The sequence below is a fragment of the Mastacembelus armatus genome, chromosome 9 (genome assembly GCF_900324485.2).
Source record: "Mastacembelus armatus chromosome 9, fMasArm1.2, whole genome shotgun sequence".
NCBI lineage: Eukaryota > Metazoa > Chordata > Actinopteri > Synbranchiformes > Mastacembelidae > Mastacembelus > Mastacembelus armatus.
This window is the reverse complement of record NC_046641.1, coordinates 14,459,030-14,470,457: the sequence shown is the minus strand read 5'-3', so window position 1 is coordinate 14,470,457 and position 11,428 is coordinate 14,459,030. Positions and strand designations below refer to the sequence as shown.

Below are 11,428 nucleotides of genomic sequence, written 5' to 3'. Positions count from 1 at the left end.
TCTGAGTGTTGCCTCCTCCTATCCCCTAATCTCACTCTTCATATCGTTTCCTTCATTTCTCCTCCTCTTCTTCCCTTCACTCCACCCATGGTTGATTTCCCCTCCTCTTGCCTTTCCTCTCTCCTCCCATTCTAACCTCTACCCATTCTTTCTCTCGCCTCCCGCTTCTTCTCTCCCCTCCTCCACCTTTCCCCTCCCCTCTGTCATTAGCTGGTATATAAGAGCATTGCATCCCTCTTTACCTCTCACACACACAGTGTGTTTGCTGGGAAGGGGATAGTCCAGGGGAAACTAGGGATTACACTGTTTACCTGCCTGTAAAGGAATATTTTTCCTCTCTGGAATTTCCATTAAAGAGGTACAGCATTTCCATTCATAATAGTTCCACTTAATAGTAGGAAAGTGCTGCAATTATTTTCATGTTAGCAGTGTAAGTATCCTCTTTTGGGGGTTTCCTGGGGGGCACTGTAAGTATTTTATCCTACTGAACTGCTATAACATAGCCTGGTGAGATAAAAAAAAAAGTATATATATTGCATGTGTATGTGTATTTTTTTCACCAGCTTAAAATCTGCACAGCCAGTTGCTTAATGAAATAAAATCACATGTTCATCCTTGGAAATATGTTGAATATGTACATTTTTGTTCATTCACTGTGAGTAGCTCCAACTATATGTTTCTCATCTTCTTTCTCCACATTGTCCGTCTGATATCTCTCCTTTGAACATCAGTCACAAGATTGTTTATCACTTCCTTTGTCTCATATAACCATACAATAACATATCTAGTATGTGTCTTTCTTGCATATCTTCCCACAGATCTTGGAAGCACATCTTAAAGGGAGCCTCAGCACAGCCAAATTGTTACCCATCCTCAACTCAAAAGCCTGTGACATCATTCAGCATAACCTGATCAGCAGTGTGTTTTCTGCCATCAGCATCATCACTCAGCAGCTTCAACAGAAACAACATATATAACATTATCAAGGAAACCATGAGCAGCAACTACAGCGTCACTGTTACAGGCCCTGCCCCCTGGGGCTTCAGGCTGCAAGGGGGAAAGGACTTCAACATGCCCCTCTCCATCTCCAGGGTAAGACTGGACACACACACACACACACACATACACACACACACACACACACACACACACAAAACGTGGTCACACTGTGTTTTTTTTTTTTACAGGCACATGATGATGTCTTTACTTGAAATCTTTATTTTATATCACAATGTCAGTATTTTCTTTAGTGCAATAAGAGCACATAGCTATATTCATCAGAGTACAGCTATAGAATGACATTCCAGCAATGCCAAAGGAAGAATAAGTGATTAAAAAGGTGAACACTGATTTCCATGCTACCTTCCGTCTCCTCTTTCTCTCATCCTACTTTCCATCTTTCCACTACCTTGCATTATTTTTGCTGTCCCATTGAATTCCCCACCACTACAGTTGTGATACTTTAACTGAGCCATATGCCATCTGTCATACACTGACCAAACAGGAAACCTTTTTGGAGTTTTATGAATTCTACTTCTCTTTGAGTGTCTGTAGGGAAAGTGCAGCAATCAAATCTTGGCTTCAGTCCATCTTCTTGAACAAGTAACTTGATGGTCCCTTGGTTTGTATGCCTTTCAGTGTCTACTTCTAACGTTGTTACCCTCTAAGCCTGCTGTTCATTCACACGTAAAGATCACACAGATACAGTACAGCTCCTTCATCATGTTAATTATAATGATCCTGAAACATGATACAGAAAATCTTCTTCTACATTTGTTTAAGCTTCTGTTCCATTCTGCTGCAACAACACAGCTTTGTTGGCACACACTAAATATTAAGCAAAATACAAAAATATAAACATCAGTGCACTGCACCCAAATACACACACACAAACTGGCATTGTACACACTTATGGCAACAGGAGACTGATGATGAATGACTTGCCAGGTCATGTGCCAATCCCACTTGGGGCTCCTTTGGGTTGCCATGTTTGTGTTATTACTTTGGATGTGATACTTTTCCCACTAACTGAAGCCATGTGAATTCTTGCCACAGTTGTGTGTGTGTGTGTTTGTGTCTGTGACTGTGTGCATGGACAAAATTGTCAAAATCGCTCTTTGAGTACCTGAGAAAATAAAATCGAAAATGAAAGAAAAAGATAAGGATGATCTGAAATTATAACATAACATGTTACATTTTACATAAACTGTCCGGAATATTTTACTTGCAGAAGTCTTGTGTCTTAAACATATAAATGTTGATGTTGGTCAGGGAAGATTTTCTTTGCCCCAGAGAAGCTGGCACAAAATCTTACTTGTCTTAGCAGCCCAGTCTGACCTTTACTTCAGTATTACAATGACAGTTATATGATTTGAGGTGATGGCTGAGACATTGCCAGTAGGGTGAGTGAAGTATTGGCACAGTTTTGGATGCTGATGTAGTAAATGTTAGGTCTCCTTTAAGGCCATGCAGTGTGCTGTGAGTATGTTTTAGTATGTTAGTATATATCAAAAAAATCAAAGTGAAGTTTTATTAGTTCATTTACTGAATATGCAATGTAATCAGAAATAGGCAACAAAATAAAGAAAAACCTCTGATAGTTTTCTTATTTTATACTCCACAGTTTTGAACAACTGATTAACCTCCCAACTCACAATCAACACTTTAAATACTAAATACCCTCAACACTTTAGCAGCATATGATGCCAGACATGTCATCTATTAAGGTTCGACCCCCCGCCCCATTCTTATCTTACCTTCACCCACTCATAATTATTTGTTGTTTCACTTTCTCTCTGTATCTTTTGGCAGTTAGATGTTATGTAACACAGGACCCCCTCCCCATAAACAACATAGTTTTCACTCTAGATACAAGAATCAAACCAAAACCAAATCTTAACCAACCTATTAAATCCAGTTGATGGTGATGATGGGCAGTGCCTCTGAGTGTTGATCACTAGCTCATGTACACTGGCAAATACCACAAAACCACACACACACAGATTGCTCTCTGCCAGTCTAACCACAGAGCTGGTTCTAAGAAGGGTCCGCAGAGAAGGGGTTATTGGAGAATGCAGCTTTACTGCCAAGCCACACTTAATCTAACAGCTGCTGTTGCTAAGCTCTGTACATATGAGAACATATTTCGTGTTTCATTTATGACACTAGATGTATCCATAGTATTATCACATTTTACCGGCATTGCATCATAGGTTGAGTAGTAGTAACTGCAATGTTATGTCCGGAGCTATCTGCCCAGTAACTGGTGTTAATGTAAATTGTAGGGTTTTTTTTTGTTTTGTTTTTTTTTTTAAAGTGTGGAAAAGCAGTTTTTAAAGAGGCCAAGATTAATGGTGCTGCTTCTTATAGTGCCAGTAAAAAGTTTTACCACAGCATCTCAGTTTGACATACTCCATAAAAGGAGATATCTGGAGAAGAAGGAAAAGATTTTAGTAAAAGCAGCCAGTGTTAAAAGAGATAGTAGTTTATTGCTTTAGTTCAGCAGCAAGTACTTCTGTACAATTAGAATAACCAGACAGTACCACAGTTTAATTTACATACACGGTAATACATAGAGGTTCAAGGTGTTGCTCATGGAGAATGGCTGTTGATAGGCTAGAGATGTCAAAATAACAGCTGTTATATGACTGTCTCTAGAAGAACTAGACTCCCTTTATACCGTTCTTCACCTTTTAATGGATATGCTGTTGAAAAGATCTTGGAGAAAACAACCTGCAAAAGTAGTCCAGATCCTGTCAGTCCTCATCAAAACCAGTTATTGTGGAAATGCATTTATTTGTTTTTCAAAAGATTGTCCCTGATGTGTAGAGGCAGAAAACATGTGCAATCCTACCTCCAGCTATATTTACAACACAGTACATCAATTTTTAAACCTTTCTGAGGGCAGCCCATTTACAGAATCCATTGCTAAAATAATTTAAGAGATGGCAGCCTAGTGGTGTGGATGCATTAAGCGTCTAAGAATAGATGCATCATTTCACAGGTCAGCTCTCAGGACCACACCCAATCACTGAGACAAAATTGTCTCAGATCTCTACCCCTGTTCTAAGAGCTGCTGGATCTATGCTGAATATTGTTCAGATTGTACTTACAATTTATATAAAAACACATGTGTGTATTTTTACCTATTTTACCTATTTTGTATCTCAGTAATATAAAGATTTTGAAGACTTGATAATCACATGTGGTAAAATTAGTGCTGTGACTACAGTGGTGGACAACTAATATATGTTAAAACCTTTTCATGGAAGAATGCAGTTCCTAGAATTGCATCAGTAATGGCTGCGTACAGCTTCCCCAGAGACACTTTTCAACAGGCGATGATAACAACTGAGCGCAGTGATGGGTCTGTTTCAAAGACTGTCTAGGTCTATACATAGTCCCTGTCATTTCTCTCTGTCTCTCTGCCTCCCTCCCTCGCCCTTCCACTTTCTTATTCCTTCATTGCTGTGCCACTGACTAGGTCTTGAACCTCTGATGCAGCAAACTTTATGCCTTAATCATACCAGACTACCAGAGCAGTTGACAGCTCCTTCATATAACTTAATACTTAAGTCTAACGTAATCAAACAAGTCCCCTGTTTTCCTATCTAATCGCAGAGCCAGAATCAACAACTTATCATTTCCTCTCCCACAAATCAGTCTGTCAGGGCCTGTACAAGGCCTTGGTGGGGCAGACTTGTTGTATTTGGACACTGCAACAGACTGGACTTTTTTGAGTGATAATTCATCTTACTCTCTTATAAAATGCAAGATTTGGCTTTTTGTTATGTCCTGATGTTATTTCTCCTCATTTATAAGTACTTATTAGATTCGAGTGCACCATCATATTAGTGATAAAGTGAGAGAAAGACATGGATTACTTTTCGGATTACTTCTATATTGCATGTTGAGTGCTATCTGGTCCTTCTGGTGACCTCACTGAAGCATTTCTGTCTTCACCGGTAATGGACTGACTAATCCATTGTAAAACCCTGTCAGTGTCATACAAGCCAGTGCAGGAACTGTGCTGAAATGAAAATCACACCTTAAATACTATGAGCAGTCTAAAGCCTTTACATTTCTTCATGCAGGGTCACAGTTGTTTCAGCGCTATTGAGTGACATTTTGTTTCAGTTAAGATCTTCAAATAGCTTACACTGGTAGGACGATTTTACAGCTCTGGCAAACAAAACACAACTGGGTCATAACTTGTTACTTCAGTATACTCACAATGCAAAGATAATATTTTTTAATACCGTTATAATGTATTTTTCACAGTACCAATGATAGAGGTAGTGAACATTTACAAATATTTGTTGGTGATTTGAGCCTGAGAATTTCATTTCACTGGTTGTTTCTTATGTCTTTGGGCTCAAATGGAAGGAAAAAGCTGCATAGTTACAGACGTAAAGTTAGTTTCTGAATAAAAACTAAGCATCGACTCTGTCTTTCTAAGTTATAGTCTTTCTAAGATGTTACAGTGTTTGCAATGAGGCTTTTGCTCTAAATATAGAATTTTTTTTTTTTAGTTTAACTGCCTTTGTGACCACAAACTCTTTGATATATAGGTCTTCATTCCCTGAGTCTCTGGATCTATTTCTCACCCTCTGAGGTAAAAGCCTGTTTATGAAACACATACTACATATAATTTGTAACTTAAGACCACCACTTTGGATTTATTACACCCTCTGTAAGTGCATGTGTCACTAATGACACAGACGTAACTCACTGTGGGTTCATATGGAATAAGAACAGTCCAGACCTGTGTTCATATTCCTGAATGTGTGTTCACCAGATCTGCCAGTGCTAAGTTCCCCAGCACCATGACAATCACATCATTGAGTCTGGCTGTGAATGCTGGCTTGTTTGTTTCTAATATAGCAAAAATGCAGTTAGCGTTTATAACACAGACTACTGGCATGTGGGTTTGTTGATGCTGGATATGAGTATTTCTTTTTACTCTCTGTTATACATATAACCCCTCATTTCCATAAAAACCCATAGAAAGGAAAAATCCACTCTTCACTACTTGAACGTTTAATGTTTGTACTGTTTATTTGTTGTGTAAAATGTGAGTGTGGTGAAAAAAATGTTTGTTTTTTTTTACCTGTGTTGTCTACTACTATTTACACAACTAGTGATAACTTGTTTTCTTGAAATTGACCTAAACCCTGTGGAGTTTTGGATGCTTTATACCGCTGTAGAGTAATTCATTAAGAGGGGGTTCCTATTCATTTTCTTTTTAAATGACGGCTATAAGGACCTAATGCTATACAATTTGATGCCAGCTGTTTCAATCCACTGAGCTACAGGTGGTAATGGAACACCAAGAAATGCATGCCTCAGAAAAAGAAAGGAAGAAGAAGAGAAGAAGTAGAAATAAATATGGGCATGAACTGTGCGGATTTCACATTAAAAAATCATCACTGTAAGTCTTAATAAGAGTCTTGAGCATATTTGTTAGACCTCAAGCATACACACACTAAGCTTTGGTGAGTAACAATCAGTGTTCCTGTAAAGGGAAACTTTGTTTACAAGAAAACTCCACAGGGAACCTTCAGCATTCACTCTGAGCCTCAGGTTTACTGCATACACATCATATTATGGTCATAAGACAACCTATTCCTCATTTTGTTTTTGCTTTTTGTGGCTATAAAGGTATCAGAAGAAACAATCGGATTTTGATCCTTATCAGCCTGTATCAGATTATGCTTGAATAGGAAGACTGGAGCACAGCGGATCCCTTGGTTTCATGGGCTTTGTGTTTAATGTTTACAATATGTTTTTGTGGGTTTGGTGGCTGTAGTTGCAATCTATGGAAACCCAATCTGATATCGCCTTTTCTTATTAAGGTTTTTGAGCATTAAAATATAAGTCAGGCACTGATTATTAGACACTGGTGCACACACAGCTTTAGGGAAAGAAACTGTTATTTATTATCAAATGCTTTGATTATGCTGGAATGTTAATGTGCCAGCACTGGGGCGCATGTGTGTGTCTGTGTGTGTGCATGGGTACACAGTCAGACTGGAAGTGGGAGTGCAGCCTTTTCTATAAAGAATATAATGAAAATGCACATATTGTAACAGTTGAAAAGAGCAGTGGAGGAATTTTTGATGTCTCACATACTGCTATATGATTTACTTTGTTCAGTTTCTAAATTCAGAATAAAATATCACAGTTCACTATGTATTACTGACAGATCCATGCAAGTAGGTTTAACGTATGTCTGCACCTGCTTCTGCCTCCTGCACTTTCTGTGAACTCAAACCAATATTTCTTATTTTGTGTGTGTCTACCTTTCAATCCGTGTGTAATTCTTAATATACAGTATATACTGTACTACAAAAGAACATTTATGCTGATCATGCTAAAATATAACCTACTTGATGTCTTGTCTTGAAGTGGGAAAATCAAAGTGAAATAAACATTTCTGATGGCTTGGATATGGAAGCAGCTATTGTTGATAATTCGTTAGGAGGTAGAGTCTAGGAATTTGGGCATCCATCTCTGTGTTTCAATCAGTGAGATGTGAACCATCTCCCTGTTATCTCAGTCACTCTGAAAGCAGACAGTGTTGAAAGCTTTCAAACTGATCGGCGTATGTTCAAATCAGACAATGTTGCAGCACTCTAGCAGTCCTTTTTACTGGTATGTGTTGAAACCATTTTTTTTTTCAAAGCACTTAAATCAGACAGCATATGTGTTGAAAACTGACAGTGCTGGAAGTATAGTATAGTGCCAAGTATAGTGCCAAGGTCATCTGTGAAGACTTTAACACACGGTGTGTGTTTTTCTCATTCTTTAAAAAAAAAAAAAAAAAATGCACCAGACTCAGTTGTTCCAGCACTTGAAGCACTATCTACACTGCTTATCATGTTTTATCTACAGCTAGATGCTTCTCCAACTTTTAATTGGCTTAATTGCTTTCAAATATTCACTTTTGTAATACTAACATACAGTATACAAATACCACTGAGAGAATAATGTGAAAGAGTTGTAGTGATGAAAACACCCGGATCTCTAGCAGCACTAGGTTGCATGAAGTTGTATTAGTGAGTCGTATTTGAACCGAAGATCAACAATAAGGTACAGTGTAAAAGACGAATATAAAACACAACAGTGCCAAGAATTAAAAATGATTTAAGAACACAAACAAGAGAAAAGGAATCATTCACCTATAGTCTTGATTTCTGTCATCGATACCAGTTCATTAATTTAATTTCCCTCTACAACCTATTCCATGTGGCTCGAGCAGAAAACATGAAAGCCTTTTTTCCTGCTCTTTGTGAACGCTGGAGACAGAACAGATATTTGTCTTGTGATCTAAGATTATGACAGGAAAATGAGCTGCATAAATTAAGGGTGCAAAGGTGAGAGAACAGAACAGCTTTATAATTAAATTTTATACCAGTGATTTACAGTAGATGGCAGATAGAAAGACACTGGAGTACAAAACATAATAATGAGTTGATGGTTTTAAATTTGTACTAAATCATAATACACTTTAATACAGAGTCCAACCTATGAAGACATTATGGTGGTTCATGTATAACAAGTAGTTGTATTCAGGAAATGGTAAGAGGGTGGCAGCAACCAGTTTGGTCCTGGCTTCTAAAGAAAGCAAGACGTGTCTAAAATAAGATCCTAACTTCAGTCTAAGTCAGGCTACCTCATCAATGTATGTGCAATTTTCATGTGAGTGAAAGCAGAGTGCACTTTTGGGGCTACTCAGGTATTTCAATGCAGCCTTTATGTGGCTACTTTAGCCGCAGTCATTGGTGTAAATTCAAATTGTGAGTCTCAGTCCAATACGCCTATGGTGGAGGGAAGTTTCGGTTGTTGCCATTTATCAGTTATCATTTAACAGATTTTTCATCTGTTCTAGTTTTCTCAAATTGGGATGTTTGCACAACTGGTTCTTAAAAGGACAAATTCTCAGAGCATAATTAATATAAGTTGTACTCTAGTGTTAACTGATGTGGCTGCACATGTGGAGCTGCTGTCAGAGAGTGTATGTGATAAAACTGTTTAACCATATATACATGTATTGTGTGTGTATCTGCTGTGTATTATTGTCTCCAGTGGATATGTGAGTACTGATGTTTTGTGTCATGGGCAAAGCAATAGAGCCATAAATGAAATTCTCTGGGAAACATTAAGCAATTGCCTTTTTGTATAGACAGATTATTTAGATTTCTGTTTCTGATTTCTCAATGATTTGCTGCACTCTCTTTGATACGAAAATTGAAACTACTCTGAGCTCGGATTGTTTTTTTGTTTTTTTTAATCATGTTGATTGAAAATAAATGCTTACTTTTGGAAACTGATTTTATATCAACAAATACCATTTGACTTAAACATAATCAAGATATACAGACTCTAGGCTTGCGATACAAATCCTTTTTTTTTTTTTTCTTCTGTCTGTTGTATGGCCTCCTTGTAAAAAATCTCTTGCATGGGTACAGGTTGCTCTGGTGCAGCAGGAAACAAAGCAGCGTTTCATGAATTTATAGTGAGCGTTTCTGTACGTATGTGGAGAGAGAGGTAACGTTTGTGTGGGAAAGGAGAAGGAGCAGAGCACTAATTGGGGAAAACATAATTGAACGTTTTGTGGTGAGAGTTTGGTCCGTAGCGGTGCCAGAGCATGAACACACCCCTGGAAATGGGTCAGAACATACAGAATAAAGAGCCCACAGATTCAGAGTACCCAGGAACATTTTTCTCATTTCATTCTTTCTCCCTTTCTTTCCATCCACACAATTTTAATCAATGTCAAAACGATCGCTCATTACTCTCTTCTTCCTGCTCTTTGTGGTTCTGAGTGGTGGTGAGTGATGTTGCGTGTGTTGTGCTAATATGACTATAAAAGGTTGGGGCTGCAGAGCCTTAACACTAATCCGGGTGCCGAGCCTCTTTTATTAGCTCTGCCTGCGTGTGTGTGTGTGTCTATGTGTGTGTCTGTGTGTGTGTATTTATATATATGTGAGTAAGAGTCAAAGATTGAAGCAAAGGAAACAGAGAGACAAATGTAAACACATTAAAAAGGTCGCTAGATCTAACCCTTTGTTAAACTTTCTAATAAACACTGAGAATGAAAGACACATTTTCTTGTAGAGCCATCACATTCAATAGCTATGCTTGAAGTGACATATGGAGGATAAGAGTAAGAACCACTTCAAAGCAAGAACAACTACAGAAGTGATGCTTGTGTGTAGTGGTGTGTGTAGTCCTTTTTCCTGGTGTCAAATAAAACAAATGACCTCACTCCGCTTTAGGACACATTTGGACCTTGTGTGTGACCAAGAATGGTCAGAAATATGGCTGCACTGTACTTTTGTTCTATAACAAAGATAATATATGTTTGTTCCTTTTTAAAATAATATAACAAACACATAAATCTAAATTGTTAATTGATTTTGGCTGTATGCTCATTGCAAAAATATGCGATATCAATAACTGTCATGGAAGGAAATTGGTGTAGTAATATAATACTTTCACATTGTTCCCAGATACAATGCTTTGGCGTCATGGGAAAAAGAAGAGTAAAAGAGTATGTAACATCCTACTCACATTTCCAAATTTGTCACTGGCTTTCCTCAGCCTCCTGATAAGAGGAGCTCTGACACACGCAGATAAAATGTATTACCCTGCCGATAATGGTGACTGGGATTTCAAAAAGGCAATAAAACTCCACTGACTAATCAGAAACAGCTCTGAAATGTTAGTACATCAGAAAAGCCTGAATTTTTACATATTTTTGCAGGAATTAAAACAATGATAAGTTGGTTCTATTTCTTTTTTCCATGAGTGTAGATAATGTTTATTGTTCCCCCTGCACAATTCAAGTCTAATTATAGACTGGCAAGAGCCGGATTAATAAAGTACAGTATTTGAGCATGTTCTACCCATGTTGAACAGAAGGATTAACATTAAATTCCAGTCGTTCTGTTCTACTGTGTTTGTACCTTGAGTCTGTTTCAAATTAACAAGTTTCCTCCCAAGTGGAAGTGCAGTAATTAAACTTTGTTTAGATGCTGATATTTAAATCATACCTCAAAAATCATTGAAGACACCTGAAAACCAAAGAGAAGGTATGAATAGATATTTTATGATGTGTGAGAGAGTGTTTGCCGCCTTTATAACAGCATTTTGTACAGAGAATAACAGCATGGTTATCTTTCACTGGGAATAGAATACAAACGTGTGTGTATGGTTTTAAACCAAACCAAACCACTTCACTTTATAGTGATTTAATGTGCGAATGAGAGCAGGTAGACACATACACTTCCTTTCATTTCCTCCCAAACATCAACCTTTTATGTGCTACCGATACAATTGTTGAAAGTTGGGCCTCTATGTTAAATCCTGCAAACAAATCAAATCCTGCCATTAAACGCAGCTCAGTGATGATACACTACATCCT

At 37.8% G+C, this 11,428-nt stretch overlaps 1 protein-coding gene across 2 annotated transcripts in view; it reads left to right on the top strand.

The window, feature by feature from the left end:
* Nucleotides 1-200: 200 nt before the first annotated feature.
* The window catches only part of LOC113138743 (PDZ and LIM domain protein 5), a 35,445-nt gene continuing 24,217 nt past the window's right edge, over nt 201-11,428 (top strand). For both annotated transcript variants that reach the window (XM_026321449.1, XM_026321448.1), the window contains exons 1-2: nt 201-358; nt 819-1,092. In XM_026321449.1, the coding sequence (XP_026177234.1) occupies nt 994-1,092 (99 nt within the window). In that variant the 5' untranslated portion in view covers nt 201-358; nt 819-993. The remainder of the gene's footprint in view (nt 359-818; nt 1,093-11,428) is intronic.